The sequence below is a fragment of the Cyprinodon variegatus genome, unplaced genomic scaffold (assembly GCF_000732505.1).
Source record: "Cyprinodon variegatus isolate N-32 unplaced genomic scaffold, C_variegatus-1.0 Scaffold295, whole genome shotgun sequence".
Classification (NCBI taxonomy): Eukaryota; Metazoa; Chordata; class Actinopteri; order Cyprinodontiformes; family Cyprinodontidae; genus Cyprinodon; species Cyprinodon variegatus.
The window spans coordinates 608,704-633,624 of record NW_015150748.1 but is presented as its reverse complement, the minus strand read 5'-3'; the positions used below and the strand labels follow the sequence as shown (position 1 = coordinate 633,624).

The following is a 24,921-nucleotide window of genomic DNA, read 5'->3' as shown; positions in this document are numbered from 1 at the left end:
TCTAATGAAGAAAAAAGTCATTTGTAAGTTAATGGAAACAAAATTCAAATGTTAAGCTCAGGAAAAAACAAAAGCACCCATTAACTCATTGATTGGGTTTTTGTTCTTTCCACTTTTTCACATTTTCGACACCAAATGAGATTCCTAATTACGTTCAGTGGAAAAAGAAGAGTACATCCTTCACACTGTGTGTGCTCACGTGGTTAAACCAATGAAATCTGTCCATTTTGGAGCAACCATCAGACCGCAGATTCAGAGTCAGCATCCTGACTTTGTTTTAAAAGCGCATAATTACAGAGTCCATCCTCCAGCTTTAGTTCCCAGTCTGCATGTGTAAAGATAATAGGAGCTAGTCTGGCTACCAGGAAGAAGTTAATGAAATGATGGAGACTCAAAGGAAGGGTCATAGCGGAGGAGAGGAACTCTCTAACCAATTTTACTTCTCTCATGAGGGCCACTTCAGGCAAAAAGTTTCTTTTTAAGCAAAATTACCATGGATTTAAAGTTAAATAGGACAATTCAAAACTGATTTTAAGTAATAATGCCACATTCTAGCATAACACATATAAATTCATTTTACTGATATGTATGAAATTAAGCTTAAATGAGGGTCTTTAAATATTTTGCTGCTAATGATATGTTGTTGTTTTTTCTCATTGTTATAAAATGTTTTCCAGTATGTGGCATAGAAAGAATAGGAAGGTCACATTCTCTTTAGTGCCAGTATGAGTGGTCTGAGGGTGAGGTGCGCTATCTTTCTCACGCAGAACCCTTTTTTAATCTGTGCTATTATAACCACAAAATAAGAATTAGTTTATTAGGATTTAACCCAATAGACCAACACAAACAATTATAAAATTACAAACTGAAAAATAAAAAGAGAATTCCTTTTTTTAAATCTATGCAAATAAAAATCTAAAAAGTGTGACATAGAGAATTTACTTTAGGAACAATCCTTGACATGAATATGTTTAAACTGAAACTACCCACTGTACCTCTGTCTGAATGTTTAGCTGTAGTCTTTGTTAAGCTGGAGGTTAAAGCCATACAGGACCATTACATTACCTTTGACTATTCCTGTTGAGAAAAACCTCACACATGCAAGGGGATAACATAAAAACTAAATGTATAAACTCCATTGGAATCGAAGCCAGAACCTTCTTGCTGCAAGACAGCAGTGCTATAAACTGCACCACCATGCAGCCTTAAAACTAAACATTAAATTCTAAATTAATAAAAACGAATCAATTTCATATAGATCAGCTGTAAAGAAAAAAAAAATCAATTGTCATAAATATTCTGTAAAAACCTGAAGATATTTAAAGACTGTTTTGTATGATTAGTTTTAAATATCTGCAATTTGCATAACTGTACAGTTTTTCCAAATATTCTTTGTCTATCTTTTAACTTCCACACCTAACTTTGTAAACCTCATCTCTCTTCTCCATTAGAAGGACTCGTCCTCTATTGCCCTTCCAGGCTTAATGACTTTAATTCCCTCATGTTAATGGTTTGTCAGAGCCTGGGCCCCTGCTGGGACCACCAGCCCACTTCTAGTGGTCCGAGTCTGGCTCCAGGCAAGAAGGACCATGGACCAGAGACAGGGAAGAGAAACATTAAAAAAAAAAAGGAGTCTTGCTTTGACACGTGTAGGGCATATCCTAAAACAGATTGGCTTCCTCAGGCAAATAAGGTCCTGCAAAAAAAAAAAAAAAAAACTAGTGTCATTGAAAGGTATGAGGGAGTGGACTTCCCACTTGAATATGAAATCCCTGAAGGAGCCAGCAGCTCCACACCTTACTGTCTGACCTTACTCACCAGACCAGCAAGCTTTTGTAATGAATGTCTCTGTGTGACTATGACTCTGCCTCATCTCTGATTATTTGTATGTAACTGCACAACTGCATCCAAGCACTCCATTTTCCATCTTCTCTGTTGTTTTATTGAAGTGTGTGTCTGGGTGTCCTGGGAGGCTGGAGAAGCTGGGAGTGGCAGTGATGATGACGATGAGCAAACACTACAGGGTGAAATAATCTCTCATTACCCGCTACTCCCTGGTGCTGCGCTGCGTCGGAGAGCAAAACTACATTTGTCCCACGGGCAAAAAAGAGTGGAGTCACTCACTCGATTTATTAGACCATCCCAAACTCCCCTTCCCTGCTGATCCCAGCCCGTTTCCCTGCTTCCAAACCTCCCTACGTCTCTTCAGGCTCTCAGACACCTGCTGTCATCCATATGTCCTTTCTCCTCTCCAACACTTTGTTTTTACAATAGAATGAAAATGTCTCACTATTAATTTATATATATATATATATATATATATATATATATATATATATATNATTGCTAAACATGAAGCAGTATCTAACTGAAAAGATTAAAACATGTTTTACAACAAAATATGAATGCATAGCAAAACAGAGTAAAGTACATTCACATGTATCTGTTTTTAAAAAGTATATAAACATGTTTAATTTCAATGTCACTTTTATTCATAAAGCACATTTATAAACAGCAGCAGTTTATAGAAAGTGTTTCACAATAACACCAACAACAATAAAACAGTAAATAGAATTAAACTCTAACATTTAAAACTTAAAAAGTAATCTATTTTTAAGAAAAATCTATCTTTATTTGTTAGACATATATTCAGTGGAGGAAAACAGAATGAATCAAGAAGTAATTTGTTTTAATAGAAATTGTCAGTGCGATGAAAATTTAAAACAAAAAGGGATTCTGTAAATCATAGATAAGAGGGTCTAGTGGCTTTAAATCAAGAATCAGTAGCTTTCTATTTTTTTGTAACTTTGCTGTTTGGCTCTTGGTCAGCTAAAAAATGGGAATGACAAAAGAACATCAGGCTGTTAAGGCAGGTATTTTTTATATTCAAATATCAGAATGGCTAAAGTTAAATCCCTACTTACCTTAATGAGCCATATCTGTTGTCAAAATAATAATTAGAAAATTTTAGACTACTGAACAATGACAAACCAAGCTCAGCAGCACACAGAAAATAATATTAAAATAGTAAAAAAAAAAAGAAAAAAAAAAGAGAAGTAAAGTCTTGATAACTTCTGTCATGCTGTCTAAATGCCAGCTAGCTGTTTTGAAAAACATGACAGAAAACAAGTAATTTTTGTCATATCTCAAAAAATAATATGAGTCGTTTCCTAACTTATAATTTATTCTTATTTTTTGGCTTTGCTCCCATTATCCTGGATACAAATTTTCTACCGACAAGTGTTCTGTTTAAGTCTGACCTAAAAAAAATAATGTGGAAAACCTCAAGCCCATAGTTAGGTATAGTGAAGGTGTGTGATGCTGTGGGTCTCTGTTTATTAAGTTCCATATAAGAACTCATGCAAGAGAGCAAAGTATAATGAATTTTGTGATACACCAGGATAATTTAAACACAAATTAGGCGGTTTCTGCTGGAAAACTGAAAGTAGGTAATCATTTGGTGTTTGAACAGGCCAATGATGGAACAATATGGCAAAATTATTGCAAAAATGGTCCAAGAATCAAGCTTGTCTTTGGCCATCTCAGTCCTCAAAACAGTACAGTAAACATGTGGGATCATTAAAAAAAAAAAAAAAGCGTATAAGACGGAGCCTTTGTTCTGTCAGATGAGCATACTCGGTCAGACCAGCATACCCATAGTGAATACACGTTTATCCCTTAAGTTTTGTACAAAAAACACACTTTAAACTACCTCAACGGACATGTATCCCTTTATTCATGTACGAAAAAACAATGTAATTACTTAATTTTTCTGTTTTTTGAAGCGTATGATGATCTGACCTTAAATTGTTTTATTTGTACATGACTAAAGGGATACACACCTATCGAGGTAGTTTAAAGTCTATTTTATGCAAAACACTAAAGGAATAAACGCATATCTGACGTCTTGCGCATGCATGTTGGCTATGCTGGTCTGACGGAGTATGCTGATCTGACAGAACACCAGGACTTTGGATGGTCCAGACGCTCAAAGCCTGCAGGTTTTTAATGACTTCAGCATATATTTATCAAAGGACCATAGCCCAGTTATGTGATTTGGGTTAGATTACAGAGAGAGAAAAAGAGATCAGGATGGTGGACCTCAAATACTGAAGTGTGGAACCTGTGAAGGAGAAATTGTGAGGGAATGGTTTAAGATCCCCTTTTCTATGAAGTGCAAACCTGTGAAAAAATGGCTGCCTTATAGGAAAAAGAAGTGTGAGAAAACCAATGGTACCATTAATCCATGTATGAAAAAAAAAATCCAACAAGAAATAAAACCTTGTAAAATCCTTGGAACTGTAAAAGAGCAAATTAAGTCCTATTAGAGGCTATAAATCTTATTTCTCAAGAGGGTGATGTAGGGCAGATCAGAGCAGTATGTGGCTTCAGCTGAATCCATGTTGGAATGAAGAGCAGTGTGTTGGTTATACATAATGTTAATATATCTAGGAATCTGAAAGGATTAAAGCTCTTCTCCTCAAGTTTTATCTTTTTGGTAGAAAAGGTGATCTCACTACATTGCATAGATTTCTTTTCTATTTCACAGTTGCCCTCTTGGTGTATCAATGATGCACTCACCATGTATCCACCAGAATGAAAAGGGGGCTTCAAAAATCCCAAATCTCCCATCACAGCCCCTTTGTCTCTCTGTTCATGCAGGCAAGTATATTTCAGGCTGCAGTTACCTGTCAGATGTGAAGGAAATCATATGTTATAAATTCACACGCTGTAGCCGATTATTACTCAGGATTTATAGTATGTTTGTGGAATAAGAGAATGATACACACACAGAGGAGACCATCGGGGATTTTATGAATTTCCAATGCAAATGATAAATCATGAACATGAGGAAATCCTTGGTTTTGCTGAAATGTGGCACCGAGCTCAGCTGCCATATAAAAGAATCATAGAAGCAGAAGTACTGCCTGATGTCTTGTACTGCTTTAGAATGTGTTGCTAGCTACTTCACAACCAATATTTCTGCAAACACTGAGCCTTACAAGAGCATAAAAAAACAAACTTTTGTCATACTGAAAGCAAAAACCTGCATAATTGTGTATTAAATTGAGATTTTTAGATTGACCAACAGAAAGTAGCCCATATTTTTAAAGAGGGAAGAAATAATACATAATTTGAAATTCTGTTAACAGAGGAAAAAATGTATCTCAGGGTCTACCAACTTTATAAATTTAGAGAGGGAAATCTTTAGCATAATTATTATGCAAAGTAGTCATTTTGTCAGATCAGATGGAGAGCATCTATTAACATTAAATTCAAAATCTTTCTACACACTTTATTTTGGATTGAGCAAAATAAATCTGATCTCATCGTAACAATTCCACTTCAACTCCGTCTTTATGTGAAAGATCAAAAAGGTAAAATTCCTCCCCAGTTTAAGGTCATTTTGTCCAGCATTTCTCTGCAGTGAATCTCATCCAACTTAAAATTTACTCTAACCAGCTTCCTTATCCCCTAGATTTAAGGTATACATAGTGGTTTGATTTTATTTCAACTAGGGACGAGAGATTAAAAGGTACTGAATAAAAATGTGTTAATTTAGTTTATAGAGCACCAACACAGCAAATATTGTCTTAAGGTAAAAAAACAGAAAATTCAATCCAATTAATCCTAGTTATCAAACAATCCAGACAGTTTTTTTTTTTTTTTTTTTTATTTAAAACTGTAAAAAAAAAAAAGTATTGTGCAAAGTACATGAAGGATAACTGATGCATTTTTTGTATATTAACCGGGCTGCATGACAACTTCTTCAGATTTTAATTTGTGTACATTTGGAAACCATTTATTGTTTCCCTCCAGCTCACAATTTGCAATACTTTGTGCTTTTCTATCAAATATATATAAATTATAATTGTGTGATTTTATTCTTGACATGATATGAAATGAAAAAGGTTCAAACGGGTATAAATACTCATGAGAGAGCTGTGATATTGTACTTCAGTTACAACTAAAAATCACCTTTTTTTTATCCGCTGTCAATCTTGGGACTTTTTTATGACATAATCAGGTTCAGATCTAGATATCTGTGAGTGATTTCTCCTAAATAGAAGCATAACAAATGTTAGTGAAACGAATTGCAAAAATCATAAAGTGCAGAGATTTTTGTGTCTTTCTTTTTTTTTTGACTATCCCTAAGAGCTTAAAAGCTTGGTGTACTTTAAAGCACCGACTCCCCTGTCTTTGTGCTGGGATCTAATTTCACACATGATTGTTTCTTTCTCTCTGCTGGGTCCGTGTGCAGACATACTTTAGTTAGTGCCTTAACATTACGCGCTAGTTTGCTCGGGGCTAGATCACAGGGTGAAGGAAGAGAATGGGTTGGCTTTAAAAACAAAGTCAAGATAATAGGAAATAATCTGATCTATTAAAGCAACAAAATAAAGGAATGGAAGGGTTTCCTAATTAAATAATTTTCTTATTATTCTGTTTCGTTAAAAATGGAGCTTGCTTAAAGAATGGTGTGACCATTAGATTAGCAATTTGAAGACAAATACAATTGACCTATTTAAATAATTACGACAATTTCACTGGGATTAACTTAATTTGAAAAGCAGATGAGTACTTAATTGTTTAATTAAAAGGATATTTTCCTGCATAATAAAGAAAATGCACGTTAAATTCTCAAGTACTGATTAACTTTGCACTGCTTTGCACCTACACAGTCAGAGACAGTCATGCTTAGAGGCAGACCCTTGCAGTGCTCGGAGGTAGATTTATCACCATCGAGGTCTAGCGTTGATGAAGCCATTTAGTGGTGGTCCCTTTGGTCCTCCGCTGATTAGTACTAAACATCTTCTCTAATAACCTTAACAAGAGCAATGCCTCAGGACGACATGCCGATGCACAGAGGCTCACCTCCTTGGAGATGAGGGAAAAGCGCTGAGGGCTACCCATCTTCCTCTTTCAAAGTCACCCCTCTCTGCTGCTCCAACTTGGCATCTTACATCAGTTTTAGGATGAGTCTCCCCCTGCTACTACATATTCTCTTCTGTTTTTTTGCATTCACACCAGTCAGTTCTGAAAAAAATAAATAAATAAACCACAAAATTGAGTTGGTTATGGTCCAAGAGTCCCAATTGCCCCAAACAAACTTCCTCGCAGCATTAATATGGGATAGGGAAATAGGAATATATGAATACAAACTAGAGAGGATGGTTTAGCTCTCTTCTGGGGATAAAAAGGAAAGAAATGAAATCAGGAATGCAATTCCTGATATTGCCGTAGGGGGAATTACATTGGCTGTCTTCTTGAAACAACAAAGAGCATCTGTACCTTACTGTAGATGCTCAGTAAGACAAAACAGAAGATTATTTTTAGCTGCATTGATGTCATAATACCTGAGTCCTCAGAGTCAAACTTGCTAAACCTGTTCCCACTCTTCTCGACTCACCTGCAGTCTTTGCTGACTGTCTTGTGTGTGCCTGATTTTGCTTTTAAAGTGATTTTCATTTGCCTTTATGTTCTTAAAATGATATCACAGTTTGTCACATTTTAACCGTAAATTTGATATTTTATTGGAATTGAATGTTAATGCAATCCAGTAACTGTGAACCAAAATAAAACTATACAGATTTGTAGTTATTTAGCAAAATGAATGTTAAAAAAATATGGGAGGAATTTTAATTCAGGTTTGAATAGTAGCAGTTCCCTGGTTTAAAAATCCCAGCTGTACTGCTTAATTTTTAGATTTCTAAGGATTCTTGAAACACTATTGTTTTTAGGGTCCAATGTTCAAATTGAGACAATTGCAACACACCTAGGACAGGTAAAGATAACTTGTGAGATTTGACATTATTTGCATATTTTCAAGAATTTAGGGTGGCTCACAAGAATCTATAATGCATACAGGACCAATGTTAATAATCAGCTAAGAATATATCAATTACTATATCTAAGATTCAGATATGATTACATTTTACTATCCTCCTTTAAAGTGTTTTGACTCAATATGTAATAAAATGGCACTAACTTCTACTTGGGATACTCTTTATTCAACATAGTGCAGCTGTTATGCTGGTCCTGAATACAGCAATGTTTAAGTGGGAAACACAAAAAAATAAAAATAAAAAATCTGCACAAATCGCTTAGGAATCAAAGATTAAACATACGAATTTAAGAATTAACAGTAATCATTTGGATTAAGTATAGTTGGACTAAAATGTTGCACAGCTCAAAACTTTTGCCCGAAATTTTATAAAGTTTAAGAATTGCATTAACAGGCTAAGAATTAAATAAAGTTTGAGAAAACAGGAACTTATTTCAGAAAATTGAGTTTGGGGTATTTTTTTGTAGAATTTTAGTGGATATAGCAGAAATGTGGGTAAAGTAATTTTATCAAGGATTTGGCCTGCCTTTAGGGATGCTTTATTTTCAATAGGAATAAGTCACTATCGAAAGGAAACCAATTAGAGGCTGAAAGACGTAACCTTTTCAAATTCACCCTCTTGTTATTGCAGGACTCCAAACCATCAAACTAATGTAACCAGAAGGTTATTGGATAAAATTATACTTAAAAGTCGAGTCAATGTCAGTGTCTGGATATGTTTGACTTGTAAAGACCTCAATTGTAGTGACGTATTGCCTGATGAGGACTGAAATTCACAGTTCAGATTAAAATAAACAACAACTGTTAATACATGATTTTGTTACTCTCCATTTCATGATATTTTAGATTTAAAAAGGGTAATGCCCCAAAAGTTAAAAAACAATCCACACTGGACTTTGTTTCCAAGTTTTAAACAACTTTTTTAGGAATGACTATGACCTGGAGGACTGAGAATCTTCACCAGCATAAAAAGGGATGAAACATTCATATGAATGGCTACTTTTGTTGTGAGTAGTGAAAGGTAAACTATACAAATTCTGTTGAGGCAAATGGCAAAAGAAAAGCTGCAAAGCTTAGATTAGCAAGAAAAAGCTAAATTAAACAGAAAATGTTTTAACTGTCTTTAAAAATTAACAAGTCTTATATAAAATGACATCATTTGCTTGCTTTCCCTTCCCAAGCAATAAAATGAGCACATTTCTTTGTTATCCTGAAGTTCCCATTCCTGCGTTACATTCAAGACCAACATCAATAATAGTTTTTATAGAATTTTTTTTGTAAAATCACCCCAATTAAGGGACTTTTCTTTGCAATGTTCTGAAAATAATATACTTGAAGTGTTCCGTATGACATATTATTTTTCCAATAAAGAATAGCCTTTATTGATAATGCTTAGTAAAAACTGTAGAAATTGAGCCTGCAATGTAGTTCTATTTTTCTGATGGAAGATTGTGGTAAGACGCTGATAAAATATTGAATACTTTGATCTCTACCACCCAACATAATTTACGTTTTTCTAATTTATTAAAGAAAACACAACATTTTTATGCGTTTTTAGCCATATTCGCAAACTAAAAGTAAATATTCCGGAGTACACTCAAAGGCATCACACGGGTCCCGCCGTGACGCCAGCTGAGGGAGGAACTCCAGCAGCAGAAGTCAACCAGGAAACGAAGGAGCAGACAAACAGCACCGTCCCGGGCTGACGGCTGAACGACGACTCAAACCAAGACCGTGTCAAACTCCACGGCTTCTCAATTTAATATTTAGTTAGATACAGTGTAGCGTCATGGCTTCCCTTTTCAAGAAGAAGACTGTCGATGGTAAGTTTGAGCTGTGTAAAAAAATAAAGAAATAAGCTAGCTAACTTGTTTTTAGCCCTGCTTTTTATAGCCCGTTGTGTTAGCTTTCCTCTTATAACTCGTTGGACCTGTTTTCGGTTTTGTTGAGTCACCAGTCACGTTACTAAGAGGGAGAAAGCGTCGAAACATCGCCAAACTCTGCCTGGGTTGAACAAGCAAGCTAGGATAGAAAGAAGGCAGTTAAAAACACAACTAAATGGCGTTGAAATACAAGAAGACTTGTTGTTTTCTCACCCAATAGCTGTTATTAAATACAAGTTATAACCAAAGCTGTAAATGTAGGGAGAGTATGTTGTATTCTGCTATAACTTAATAAATGTGACTTTATTTCATTTATTTGAAACGTCAACCTGTCGATCCACTTATAAGCATTAAAGACAGTTAAATTTAAACTGTTTTTATTGACAAAATATCTGATTTTTTTTAACTCATTCTCGTCAGTATAATGCCAATTTTTGTATTTCTGACCTTTTTCTGTGTTTGTTTTACATTTGAGATTTAAAGATATTTAGACAGCTGAATGTAAAAACTACTGAGGTTAACAGGAGGGTGAAAATGAGCAGCTTCATAAATGTGAAGGGTTGTTAAAGTATGACGTCTAAGGCATGCTGTCATCTGTTCATTTTATTGATGTGTTTATTTTACACAAGCTATATAATATAAATATATTATTCAGATAAGTCCATCAAGTGGAAAATGGAAAATTTGACAGCATTTTCTTAAAAATGAATTAATCCATTAAGAAAAAAAAACTCTCGGGGCTGAAAATACTATTTTCCACCACTGTAGCTTATTTTTCTTTCTCTAAATGTTAGAGACACTAGGTTAGAGAAGACAGGCTTAGCTGTTCTGTTGCATTTCATACTCCTCCCATCCCAGTCATGCCAGCCTCACCCAAAGCAACAATCTGCATTCTCTACTCACTGTGCTCCCTTTACCTCCACTGTATGTTGAGCTGTCATCAGATCTTCATCAGCCATGTCTTTTTTCCTTTTTGCAGTTTCTTGTCTCTTTCATTTATTTAGTTTTTCTTCACCCTTTCACTCTGTGGACTGAGGGTTTGGGGAATTCTTGGATTTCAGGTCTGGTAGTCGAAGAAGTTTCACATTTTTTAATTTACCAGCCGTGGTTGTTGGTGGGGGGGTTAGATCGCACATATTTGTAGGACGATATCCCTCCCACTTTGATACGTTGGTTGTACGTCACCTTATACGCACTTATGCATCATCCTTAACAATTGGTCCAATATAGTTTAACTTTTTTTTTACTGGATGAGCTTTGTATGAGCGCTCCCCACTGCTTTGACAGGATGTGATATTCTGTCATTTTATTTATAAAGTCAGGTTTAGCAGGTTGGTCAGTTTGGTTTATACTTCTATTTATTTATTTTTTAATTCCTTTTTATGTTCTGTCTAAATATTATACATAATTTGAATTTACAGTGTGGACTAATAGGATATGTTACATATACATTTAAACATTTGAAGACATTTTTTTTTCTGTTTTTTTTTTTTTTTTTTACAAGATTCTTGATTTGATTAATTTTACAATGAACATAAATGGTAAACATTTTTATAACTTTAAGAATGAAAACAATTGATATAAAATATATATTCTATATTTTATGCACTTTTAATGTTTGTCTGTAAAAAAAAAAAAAAAGTCTTATAGATACATCTCAGACTTTGGACCAACAACATCAGTTAATTTTTTAATTTTTTTACTTTTTTTTCTGGCAGCCATTTGAATTATGCTGGTTATTTCACTCTGCTCTGTTTCACAAGTCATTGATGGTTGTGTGACTCCTGAATTGCACATCGTCTCACATGATTTATTGCTGTTTTGTGTTGGTTTGGAGGTTTAGAGCTGATTGGCTCAATACTGATGTCAGCTGCGAGAGCAGTTGCCACAGTTGTCTGTTGGTATTCAGTGTGTTGCTGATCATCCTCTGGTATTCTCCAAGAATCTGGGGACAGAAAACCAAACAAGCCTGCTATCAGGCTTAACTACAATGTTTTTGTTTTTTTTCATAGGGAATACTGTTTATTGGCTATATTGTAGGAGGAAGGTATTATTTTTTGTTTCCTTTTTATTTTTTATTATGAGATGTCATGCACAAATAAAAGGGCTGTTAGAGTTTTATTCAAGTTTAAAAGCTTTTATTTAGGCAAAAGAACATTTGAGTGGTTCGTCTTTTTTAAAGCAAATTAAAGATGCATTTTTATTGAGCTGGCAATTAGTTGAACTTAACTAATTCTGCTTTATCTTTATTGATATTGTATTTTCATTATGCTTTTTTTTTTTTTTTTTACCATTTATTCCTAATAAAATATAATGTTGCAATTTTAAATTAATTAGGGTATTTTATCACCATTGAATATTTGATCTAATATATAATGCAATTTTCTTTTTTGTTATTAATCAGCTTGAAATAAAAGTCTTTTAGTGTAATATCATAGTGCCTTAATATTTAAACATTTATATCTTTCAGCTGGGATTTTTTTTTCTGTGACAGAAAAAAGTGGAATTTTATCTAAATGGCTTAGCATTTTTTTTAATGGAATTATTCTGTGCTTTTTCTTCCCTGAAAATGAGTTGGTGTTTTAGCTGATTGCATTAAGAAGGCTTAACCAATTAAATCAGATTGGTTGATTGATATAAAGCATTAAACTCATTTTGCTTTTTCTCCAGACATCATCAAGGAACAGTCTAAGGAGCTACGAGGCACTCAGAGACAGATCACCAGGGACCGAGCAGCGCTGGAGAAACAAGAGAAACAAATGGTTAGCAATCACACGCACTCACCACATAAGTGTAAAAAAAAAAAAAAAATAAAAAATAGGAGAGGAAGAAAGAATGTGTGCACAGTATTCTTGTAAGATTTCAAGATATTGCGTCAAAGCTTTCAGGTCCCCCAGTGTGTGATGCTCTCAAAAAAGTCCCAGAAAAATGTTTAGTCTGCCGTTCACCTCTGAGGACTGAGCCTAAGTGGCTAATGGGTCTAAGGAAAAAGATGAGAACGATCCAGTGTGTCGGCTTTGCTTTAGGCAAGTGAGATGCACGGCTCACTCCATGAGGCTATAGTCACCACCGTACCTTACATCTCCTGTTTTTGTAAGATAAAAGGGACAGAGGGGGGTCTTCCTCATTTAGTTGTATTAAGTAAATATCAAATGGGTCATAATTACCTCCCTGGGGAACCCCTTTTTTGTTCTTCATTAATGCTTTCTGCTAATTAGTCTGGTCTTTTAAGCTTTGTTGCATGCCTTGCATGAAAAAGATCTTGGCTTACAAATGAAAATTGCTTATATCTGCAAGTTAGCACAATCATAAGGGTCCCCTATTGTGCTTGCAATAAAAAAAAATGTGTCCACTCTCAGATTTATAGGCAGAGCCTTTATTAAAGGTGGCAAAAAGCCAAAGATTCAATGTCTTATTATGATGTATATTACATTTTACACAAGGGAAGATGAGAGCAAAATAAAATCTTAGAATTAGTAGAATTTGACTGGCAAGGTTGATATTAATATATATTGATATTTATTGTGAGGTTTTATGCAGCATATTTGCTTCATTGCTTTTTAATTAGCCATAAAGTTAAGGAGGACCAATTAGGCTTAACTCTATTTTATTTCTGTCTAACAGATTTTCCTAATGTGGAGCCAAAATCTAACTCTATTAAGTATAAATCTCTGACTTTCTAAATTCTTCTTTGTCTTGAAGAACTATAACAAAAGTGTTGGAATTTCAATTCCAGCCTTTCGACCTAGAAAAATCATTAATTATTTAGATTAGGAGCAGAGAGTTCAGTCAGCAGGTGTGTCTGAGAGGAACTGTAGGGTTTCACTGATTTACAAAAAAAAAAGATTTAAAAATGTATTTAGTGTCAGAGTTTCCTGTTAATGTGTCTCCCGCCAGACCATTGGCTGAACTCAATTTTCCTACAACCTAACTGATTATTAACTTTGAACGTATTTTTGTTGTTGTTGTAGTGGTAGACTTAACAACTTGACACTTCTGGAATGCATTTTTTTTCTTTTATTCTTTTTTAAGGGCAATTTAGCTCCATTACTTTTAAGCACAGCTTACGTACTATTGTGAACCTCTGGATGTTTACACCACAACCGGTTAAGGAAAGGATCTTACCCTTAATATAAAGTTGTTCCTTTATAATAAATAAGGTGCATTAGGGTATTGGATAAAAAGAAAGTGCATATCTTTATTTTTTCTTTTTTAAGTAGCCTTTTGTAGACGTCTGTAAATTCTGGCAGAGGGAAATGTCTAGCTTTCTGCCAAAGGAACTTAAATAAACAACAAATCAGTCTCTGTTATGGGGCTGGGGATCGATTCCAATTTCAAGAACTGATTTTTTTCAGGTCTCAAGATTTAGAATTGATTATTTCCAATCCGTTATGATTTCAAATTGGATTGTTGATTTTAAATAACCGTTTTTTTTGTTTGTTGTTTTTTTACGTTTACCTGAATAACATGACTGTGTAGTTATGCAACATATTAAGACTAGTATAATATTAAAGCAGTTCTAAAAATCCTTCTGCTTTGGTCTATTTTGGCTCCACCCAGTGGACAAAAGCTGTATTGTTTTGCCTGAAGGAAGACAGCATTTCCCATTATTGCCAGTAATAGCGATATAGACCCCCTTGGGCCCTGACAGAGGTCTCATTCAACTAGTTTAACTAGCTCTGTTCATACGAATCAACCTTTATAAGTTAATATGAGAACTGATTTTGAATAAGAACATTTATTTATTTCCTTTTTTTATTCGACAGTCCTATTCTGTAGGGGATAAAGCTTCATTTTGAATGACCTCTTAGAGCCTTTTCACTTCTTCAGACTTGATCCTATATATCACCCTAATGCTGAAAATAGCTGAGTGTTCAACCAGTAATAACTTCCAAGGCTGTCAGACTTGATGGCACTTAGCTATGGTGTGTTCACTGAATGAGGAAAGGTAGGATCTTTGAGATTCTAATCCAGTGGTTACATATCAGGGCTGATCAAACTGTAAATCATAATTTTTTTCATCAGTTTCTTGATTCATCTCAGTTTCTTAATGTGAAAAAAAAAATCAAACAGAAATTATGCTTTGGTTTCTTTAAAAAAAAAAAGAAAGCACTTTATATTGTTTACAGCAGACAATAAAAACATTGGCGTAATCGTAGATCGAAGCTGCTTTAGTTTCTGATTGTCCATCTATTGTTCTCCTATGGAGGAAAAGTGTAACAGCCTCTCAGCCGAGTGCTGCATTACATCACATCTATGAAAGGAATAATCCATCACAGCAGAGCTCTCTTCTTTACGTCTAAAAGCTAAATGAGTTAGTGAGAGGCTCCCATCAACATTAACACCAGTTTCCCTGTCTTCTTGCTGTTACGTTGAGATTTTCTGATAACACCGCAGTTTATAATGCAGCTATTTTCCTTAAAGATTATACTCAGTGTCAAACCGTTTTTAGGAAACAGAATATGATCCCAGCATAATCCCCTCTGGACTCAGTACAGGAGGAGGGAAACAAAAGGATCCGAACTAAATTAACATCTCTGTTGGATAATGTTTCCCACCCCATGCGTGAAACTTGCAGAACTGGAGAGCTCCTTCAGTGACAGACTACTGCACCCTAAATGCACCAGGGAGCTTTATCACAGATCCTTCCTCCCAGCAGCTTTAAGACTTTTAACACCACTGTTCCCAACAACCTCAATAAGTTGTTCCATTCATGCTGATTTTGCACAGTTTCTATCTTTGCCAGTTAAATAACATGCTGCTATCATTTTGCACATCTCAGAAGTTGCTGCTATTTTTCAAATATCCATTACTGTATAACTATCCATGGCTGAATATTGATTATTTTATTCTCCAGGTGCACAGTTTTATATTGTTAAAACACTTTACAGTACAGTATTTTATTGTTTATCTTTTAACTCTTCACTAGTATATTATTCTTATACATTTTTCTAAGGTCCACATTTTTTGTGAACTTTTTGCTTCTGTAAACACCAGAATTTCCCCACTGTGGGACAATAAAGGGATTTTCTATTCTATTCTACAATGCATTTTATTAATGACGTTCCACAAATGTTTTGTGATAAGAGGTGGAAGCATTTAGCTTTTTAGTTTTTCTTTTTTAGATTCCATATAAATAATTGATGATTAGTTTCTAAAAAGAGGATGATTTGAGTTTGCAGGAAATAAAGACTATTTACATGCTGTTGTTGGGAGGTCTTGCCAGCTCATTGTACCTGCAGCTATTACATAGTCCCCTGGGATGCTCTACGATACTCCTGCTCACATGCTGGATCCCTGAAGGCATCAGTATTCTCTCTCATGTTTACTAAAACTAAATGGAGGAATTGGCTTCCCAAAAAATGGCATTTTACCTTAAAGACTGAGTTTAAGCTGTCTGTATTTAACTGTTCAGCATCTTTTTCTCAACCATTCAAGTGCAATACACTAAATAACTGTTAATTTAAGTCATTGTTTTTGCTAAAGCCCTCTGTATTTATTTGTCTATCCTCATCCCCCAATACATCTTCCTACACCTTATTTAATTGTTTTTATTTTTCTATTGTATATACTGTGTCTAAACATCCTTTATTTTCTTGTATGTGCAATTTTTCCTGCTACTGGAAATACAATTTCCCGAAGGGAGTAATCCCTTCTATCTAAGTCTAAGTCTCTGAGATTTATTTTAGGGCTTAAACAATTAATCCGATTAATCTCGATTAATCGATTCTTAAAATAATCATCAACCAATTTAGTAATAGTTTGATCGTTAAGTGGAGTTTGGAGACTCTAAAACATGCCTTAAGCTGACAGAGCGACCCACTTAGAGCAGTAATTTTACCCAAATTGTAGAAGAAAAATATATAAACATTTTGCATTTAAGATGAAAGAATATTTTCTGTCCATCAATATCTATCCAGCCTCCTCAAGTGGAAACGTTTTAGTTTAATCTGGTTTGATTTTGTGAAATGTCTTCTTTAAGGAACCTTTTGCTATCTGATTATTGATAGATTTATCAGACATAATCAACAGATAAATTGATTTGCAAAATAACCGTTAGCTGCAGCCCTAATTAATTTATTTATATCGTTAGGCATTCCTGAAGACATTGGTTTTATTCAGAAAACAGCCATTAATATTTAGAGGGAAGGTTTGTTTTGAGCTAAATGTTAGGAACAGTTATTTTAAAAGCTTAATATACATTAATTCTTATGTTTTCATGTCCTAGAACATTGAGAAATTGGCAGGAAAAATCCTTGAATAAAAGAGAATCTTAATTTGGGCTCATATGTTCTGTTTTCGCTGTAGGAGATGGAGATCAAGAAAATGGCAAAAAGCGGAAACAAGGAGGCATGTAAGATCCTCGCAAAGCAGTTGGTCCAGCTGAGGAAGCAGAAGAACCGGACGTACGCTGTGAGCTCCAAGGTCACCTCCATGTCAACGCAAGCTAAAGTCATGAACTCCCAAATGAAGATGGCTGGTGCCATGTCCACCACAGCCAAGGTAAAATCCTACATCGTTAGCTAGGCTAAGGTCCGGTGTGCCTGGTTTTTATCTGCTAAACATAAGAATTACTACTCTTTGCATATAGCAGCGGCCAGAAATATAGTCATAAGTTATTTTCTAATTTTCTTTTCATTTATTTTATGCTAAAATCTTAACACTGTCATAAGAAGATAAACTGTAGAAGCTGTTTGTGTCACAGCGAAGTCCCACCATCATCGTTAATGAAGTGTGATGCTTTTATTGGCCAGGAGCGATGTATTGTACATCCACACAGATAGGTTAAATATAATTAGGCATCAGATTAATGGAGGGTGGCGAGGTGTCTGTGCATTAAGGTGTCAAAAAAAAGATATTAGCAGCTTAATGTTAGTTACACGCCGAGTTGGTTTAATACATGTGGGATGCTCTTTGAAACACGTTTTTTTTTTATATATAATCCTGATTAAAATCTGAAGACCGGTTAAGAAATTGTATGAATTTGCATTGTTGGATTTGAAGGTTAAGCTTCAAAATAAAAAATAAGAAAGAAATAGGAACAATAGACAGAACAATAGAGTTGTCAGCAGGAAATTTATTGAAAACAACAAATGAATTCAAATAGGTTGTCAACGGGTTGATCAAAAGTTTAAGACCACGGTTAAAAGTAACCTAAAACAGGAATGAAAGTGTCCAAAATGGACAGAGCTAATGATGAATAGCTCCAACCATTATTATTGATCACTTCTCAAATTCATTTTGGCATGCTTGGTGTAAGTGTTTCCTTGAGGGAATGTTGCTCCAAGGGCTGAAGGTGGCTTCATGAAGGGGATCCGCTGTCTGGAACTGATGTCCATTTTTGTAAACCTCCCTCGCCATCACTCTTCAAATCTTCCTAATTGGAATAAGTTCAGGGGAAGACACAGGATGGCCCAAAAGAGGGAAAAGTCTTGGTCTCAGTCATGAGGGATGCAACGTCTCCTCACAGCCAGCTGCTATTTGAAGCACCTGTACAACCTTGATCTCCATTGTTCTGATGAAGCTAAAAGCAGCCCTGACCATGATGGCGCTCCCTCCATTGCTGCGATTAAAACATGTTAGGTTTCATCTCCTTCTCACGCTAGTAAAGTTTGAAGCCATCAGGAACATTGACATTAAACTTTTCTCATCAGGAAATAAAACCTTTTCCACATTTGAAGGCACTATGTTTGTTGCTCGCCCACCGAGTCCAAACAGGCAATTTTGTGTCATGTTTTTGAAGCACTCCATTGGGAGATGCCGTCTGATGGTTGTTGGGCTGCTGCCAGTAATGGGACGAGGATGGCCCCTTTGTCTTCAAAAACAGCCATTCAGACCCTCCAGTTTGGCTCCGCTGAGATTTTTCGGGGTCTACTACTAGTGCTCCGTTTTCTTCTTCTTTCTTCATTTTTAAGCTCTCCTTAGATCCTTCACATCCTACATTTTTACTATTTTATACAAATTTGAGTGCTTGTTCTGCTGTTTTTTTTCTGTTGTCATTTTAAAAGCTGACCTTTGATCAGCAACAATCAGCAGTGCTTAAAAGGAAGTTGGATGTGAAACTAACCTGTTGATTTTAAAAATGAGACACAGCTTTGGTGAAGAGATTTGGATTTCAGCAGCAAACATGCATAAAAGAAAAAGACTGAGAACTTTTATTAATTCAGCCCTTTCTAAATGTTCTTGTTTCAGTTTTATATTAGATGTTGCTGTTTTGATTCCCCTAATATCCCGATCAGTTGTTGGTCTCCATTAGCTTCCCTCAGCTGGACTCTTTATCATTAGCATCAATTCTTATTTATTCAGAGCTGAAATTCAAATTAAAGCAAACTTCAGTCTTTGCAAATGTAATCATTTTATATTTTGATCAGCTAAGGGAGGATCCTAACAATTGAAGTTTATGGGGCTTTAAAAAAAATGTCTCTCTCTTGCTGCTATTGTTTTTTAGACGATGCAGGCTGTGAATAAGAAAATGGATCCACAGAAAACGCTGAAGACCATGCAGGACTTCCAGAAGGAGAACATGAAGATGGAGATGACAGAGGACATGAGTAAGTGCCCATAATGCACAAAAATGTGATATGGATAAGAATTTATCAAAAGTTTAAAGATTTACCAGGTTGGTTTAAGGATGTAATAATTTGGATGAAAAAAATAAAAGATTTTTGGAAGCCAAATTTAAGAATTTTTAAATGAATACTTTCCTTTAAGTTTCAAAATGACCTTAACATTTTGTTGGTTTACCTTTTTCCTTCCCTTCCCTTTATCATCGTTGCCCAGTTAACGACACTTTAGATGATATTTTCGATGCCTCTGATGATGAAGAAGAATCTCAGGACATCGTCAACCAGGTCCTGGATGAGATCGGCATCGAGATCTCAGGAAAGGTAAGAAACAGAATTGGATTCTTCTTATTTTACCCACGAGAGTCAATTTTAAGTCTTCTACTCATTACATTGTGAAAATGTTTTGTAAAGTGGTCTTTAAGCTCCTGGTTCACAGACAAATGAATTCTCCTCATAGCTTTTCTTTTACTCAGCTGTTAAAATGCATAACAGCTGCCACATGGTGGGGCTAGCCTACAGCTCTTCAGGCTCTGCATACTCTCCGTCTGCTGTGTGTCTGGCTCCCCCTGGGGGGCTTCATGAATTATTACCCTCTATTCGCTGCAGAAATGCACACATTGCCCAATAACTGCACCCACAGCTGTAGTGAACATACAGGCAGCTTGATAATATTATCCTTTGTCTTAGGAGGGAGTAACTATAAAATGCAGAACACATCTTTTATTAGAGCTCTGGTAATGTTTGCTTTGTTGATGAGAGAAAACAAAGTATGTTTTCTTGCCTGAGATTAATAGAAATGGACTAGAAAGGTGCTGAATCACATGGAAATTAAACTTTACTCCAAAAGTTTCATCCATTTTCTTACCCTGAAATTTTAAAGTGAACACCACCTTCCAAGGGGAATTTCTTAAATTTGAGTCGATCACACCTGATAAAACCCTGATGTAGTATTTTGGAGACCTGCAAGAATCAATGTTATGCTGGTGATTGCTGTAGTATTTGTTTAATACCAGGTATAGGGTGTTCACAATAATAAAAGTGCAAACTTGATATCTAAACCCAGCAAAATATGAGATACTCGAGACTGTTTTCGATACCATGGGGGTAAAAAATTCAGGTTAAAACATAAAAATCCATGAAAAACTCACCATTTTCCTGCTTTCTAAACAAAATTACAGAAGTTAAATAAATGTGCGAATAAATGCAAAATAAATAACCAACATCTAACATGTTTCTTTATATTTTATGCTGTTTGATGTATTTTTTTTATGTGAAAATATTATTTTTTTTAAAGATGTTTTTTAATCCTAATTTTGTTTTATATATATATTAATACTATGCCAAATTATTATTGTGTTTGGATACAGAGTTTGAGTTTTAAAACTTTTGAAAACCCTAACCAGACATCATGGTTCTAAAAAGATGCTACAGTGGATGGTTCGCCATCAGATGTCTAGAAATAAATGAGTGATGTGGGTTAGTGGTTTATCCAAACAGTGGTTTATCTGGGAAAACAGAGAAACTAGAAAGATGCTTTTTTTTTTTAACAAGGGCTGTGCAATTTGTGTCATACATAAACATTTTAACCAAGTTTGTTTTTTAAACACAATTAGGATTTTATTGTCATTCTCCTGAAGCGAAAATCTTCTGGATATGCATGTTTGTAGACAAGGTCTTATTAAAATAAGAAATGAAAAAGTTTTCCTAATTGATCTGAAAATTTTTATTTCAAAGAGAAAAGCTTCTTGAGCTAACATATAAGCAGTCAACTGGTTTTCCTTAGATAGAAAACTTTAAAACAATTTGACTGTATGATCTGGTTGATCTGATTAAATTGTAAAGTGCCTTGAGATAATGTGTTGTGAATTGTCACTATATAAATAAACTGAATGGGATTGAATATATATAACAAACAAGTCTATGTATAAAAGAGTTTTACTGCTGCTTTAGGGCTGAAACAATTGATCAGATTAGTCAGATTAATCGAATATTGAAATAATTGTCAACTAATTCATTAATCGATTAATCATTAACTAGAGTATAGAGACTCTAAAACATGCCTTTAGCTGACAGAGCAACCCACTTAGAGCAGTGATTATGTCAAAATAAAAATAAAAAACATATGAAAACATTTTGCAGACAAAATTTTTAAGGTAAAAAAAGATTAATTTTCTGCTCTAACCAGAACTCCTTTAGTCGAAAAGTTTTAGTTTCATCTTGTTTGATTTCGTAAAAACGCTTCTTTAAGGAACCATTGGCTACCTGATTATTAATTGATTAATGGAAAAAATAATTGACAGATAAAAAAATCGTAAGTTGCAGTCCTATGCTACTTAATCCAATAGTAAAGTTCCTGATCATTAAAGGTGATGAAAATACCTCAGACTTCACACAGAAAACAGACAGAGCTTTCCTCTGTGGGTTAATAAGGCTTTCTTGTCCAGAGTTCATTGTTGCAGGACTTTACTGCTGCTTAGAAAAGTACTTCCCTATAAGTTACATGCATGGACCTGAGAGCTAGTTTTAACTCTTAATTCCTTTCTTTATGTGTATTAATGCAACATTAAGAGCATATTATACTTGTTAAATGTAATCTGACCAAACACTTGAGCCCCTCTGATTCTTTTCAAATCACAATCAGATTTTAAATGCAGGTAATTGTTAAAAAAAAATGAAAATGTGAAGAAATAAGACGTCGCCCAGCCAACTGTGTACTTAAGTTTCCCAAATGATCAATAGATGTTTAGATTTTAATGTGTAAATATCATGTTTAATTACTCTTTTATTCTATAGGTATTTTCTTGTTTTTGGTGGACAATCACAAATCAATGTAAAACAAGGCAAAGGTTGCAGTTGTGAAAAAATTTAACAGCTTTAAACACTCATTAGATGCTGTATTAAGTCTTTGAACACATTATGTCTGAAATCTTTGTAATGTTGTCTAGGAAATCCCTCATCTCAACATCTAATTTTGTTTTGTTTTTGTGGTTGGGCTCAAATCCAACTATTCTTAACATCAAGTAATAAACAAAGACTAAATCTCAGTGCGATTATTTAATCATTTGCTAATCAAGTCCTCTTGGTAATGGTGCTTTTCTCCCAATCTATGATTCCAGATGGTCAGAGCACCAGCTGCAGGAAAAAGCATCCCCAGTTCCGCCTCCTCCAAACAAGCCACCATTTCTGACGACGAGATCGAGAGACAACTTCGAGCTCTGGGAGTGGATTAATTATCCGTCTTGTTATTGTTTACATTCTAAACTGGTGCAACTCAAAACTGGTTGATGCAGCCTCTGTCAGACGCACTGGTTTAGTCAGGTTTTAAGTGCTACACTATTACACACACACACACACACAGTCAAAGGCAAACAGGCAGGCTGATGTTTACTCGCATTGTTATGCTTATTGCCTTAAAGTTCATTGGACACGTATTTATGAGAACATATTTATTATGTCATTTGAAAGGCCACAAGTTGGCCCAAATAATGATGTAAATTTGCCTTTTAAAGGGCTACAAATGCTTCTTGGAATTGGCTTTTTCATCTAGCAGGTTTCGTCACTCTGTAGTTAGTCCAGGAAGTTTTAATGAAAGAAATAGTTATTAAAAAGAGCTTGAGGGTGGTCAAGAAACAGATGGAACATGCTTCCTGTTTCTCAGACCATTTACCGTCTGTCTGTGTTGCTCTTGCTTCGTTTAAAACCATCGCACTTGCTTTCTCTGAGGCGAACCGTCTCCATTAAAGCCCCCAGTGGACACATTTGCATTTTCTTACTAAAGCTCTGGAAATTTACATGCAGGTGTTAGAATAACCATCATTAAGTTTGAAGCTTCAACTTAAATCCTGACTCAATGAAACACTGGCAGAGTTTTAAATTGATTGTCTGTTGATACATGGGAATGAAATGAGGTTTTGTGTTTTGGCTTCTTGGTTGTTTTGATTTAATGAGCGATTGCAGGAAAGCACTGGTTCTGCAGTCCCTTTTCTCTACCAGCTGCTGTGCAGTTACTTTCTTTAGGAATTAAAAGCCGCCTCTTACAAAAGAAACTACACACACACACTACAGATACTGAACAATGGAAGTGAATGCTGAAGTGACACTGTGATATAACATGTTTTATGTCAGGTTTTCCAACTAAGTGAACTGTTAATGTCAGCAGCTTCTGGCTTTTGTGAGAGAGACGGCAAAATCTGCTCATGTAAAGTAATTTTTTCCCCCCTTTCAGGCCCTTCTTTTCCATATTAGTTCCTTTTTCCAAAATGAACTGAAAATGTGTCATTCATGCTCGTGTGTGACATATAATAGACTCCAATGAGGTTCTGCTAATTATTTCTCCCTATATCATGAACCAGACCAAGGTAATTACAGAATTGCATTTAGGCTCTTCTGAGAATTTGATGAGCTTGACTGGGTAGAATTTTATGTAAAAGGTTTTCATGCTGATTTTTGTTGACTTCTCTCATTGTAAATTGGCTCTGTAAAAGGTTTATGGCTTTTATAAGGAATAAAGTTTAAAGTGGAAAAAATGTACAAGATCCAATCTGAATGGTACATTCAGATTGGATCTTGTACATTTTTTCCACTTTAAAGGTTACACTGCAAGCATTATTTATTCTATTCTAAATAAGCTCTTATAATCCTTTTTAATTCATGAAATTCACGCCAGATGTTTAAAATACCAACGCCATTCATACTTAGAAGGAAAATAATGTTCACAATTTTTGTCCAAGAAAGGTAAATTAAAAGTATTGATCAAACTAGGTTACATTTTCTTTTATAAATAATGTAGAATAAAAGTGTTTAAGGATGGCTTTAGATCATAACACATTAATTACATTTTAATTAATAAAATTTTTACTCCTACATTTTCGTGGTTATAGAATCCCTTTATTTCAGTCTTTAGTCATGTAAAGACATTACAGAGTTTATACTTTTCTCCTTTGCTGTATGTTTTAAAATAGTTTTGCCTTCAAATAGGAGTTGATTACTTAGGTTGTTACTGACATCTAGTGTGAGTTTCATGTCAACGCTCTCATTGGAAATTATTCAGAAAATGTTGACTCGTTTAATTCACATTTTACCCACTATAAGTTCCTCTAAATTAAATATAACACTTTCTAATATACAAAGGGAAATAATTTTTTTTCTCTAAAAGTACTCTCGCAATCCATTAAACTTCTATTTCTGTATAAGTGGCATTCTTACTGACATTTACATTAAAGTGGCGCCATTAAGGTCAAACATGACCGTCTAAGGTTTCCTTACCAAGTAATGTAGCTGTATATAAGTTTTAGACCATATACATATAAAAAAAAAAAGTTGGGATTTACATTTTATGATGTAGGATTGAGATTAGCTTGGAATGGAGAATGCAGATATTTACAAAGTGAACAGAAATCACAAAAGCACTGGGAAAAAAATAAAAAAATCTAGTATTTTTTCTTAAAATAAGTGTATTTCTTCTTGGATTGAGGAGGTAAAATACATTTTGCCAATGGAACAAGACAATTGACACTTAAAATAACACACACTTGCAATTTCTTATTTCAAGTGCATATGATCTAAATATACTCATTCCATTTGCAAACTCTCATTTAATTGAGAAAGCTTCCTGGAGGGGAAGTGA

At 34.8% G+C, this 24,921-nt stretch overlaps 1 protein-coding gene and 1 long non-coding RNA gene across 4 annotated transcripts; one reads left to right on the top strand and one right to left on the bottom strand.

Moving 5' to 3' along the window:
* Positions 1-1,290: 1,290 nt before the first annotated feature.
* Positions 1,291-10,941, bottom strand: LOC107090450. 3 transcript variants are annotated; one of them, XR_001481477.1, is made up of 5 exons: positions 10,633-10,941; positions 6,877-7,038; positions 4,582-4,688; positions 1,819-2,017; positions 1,291-1,696 (listed from the first exon to the last, which is right to left on the bottom strand). It is a non-coding gene; the product is annotated as an uncharacterized LOC107090450 (long non-coding RNA). The 3 variants fall into 3 exon arrangements; XR_001481476.1 differs by lacking the exons at positions 1,291-1,696; positions 1,819-2,017 and having other exon boundaries at positions 4,020-4,688; XR_001481478.1 differs by lacking the exons at positions 1,291-1,696; positions 1,819-2,017 and having other exon boundaries at positions 4,020-4,688; positions 10,647-10,941.
* chmp2b (charged multivesicular body protein 2B) lies at positions 9,492-23,802 on the top strand. The gene is made up of 6 exons (XM_015383831.1): positions 9,492-9,669; positions 12,400-12,491; positions 17,038-17,232; positions 19,178-19,280; positions 19,510-19,616; positions 22,412-23,802. The coding sequence occupies exons 1-6, from the start codon at positions 9,636-9,638 to the stop codon at positions 22,523-22,525; spliced, it is 645 nt and encodes a 214-aa protein (XP_015239317.1). The 5' UTR covers positions 9,492-9,635; the 3' UTR covers positions 22,526-23,802.
* The last annotated feature ends 1,119 nt before the right edge of the window (positions 23,803-24,921 follow it).

Bases quoted from the DNA above. Each gene is read 5' to 3' on its own strand.
- chmp2b (XM_015383831.1), top strand. From the start codon at position 9,636: ATGGCTTCCCTTTTCAAGAAGAAGACTGTCGATG. The intron at 9,670-12,399 runs GTAAGTTTGAGC...CTTTTTCTCCAG, and splicing joins CAAGAAGAAGACTGTCGATG to ACATCATCAAGGAACAGTCT. The intron at 17,233-19,177 runs GTAAAATCCTAC...ATTGTTTTTTAG, and splicing joins CCATGTCCACCACAGCCAAG to ACGATGCAGGCTGTGAATAA.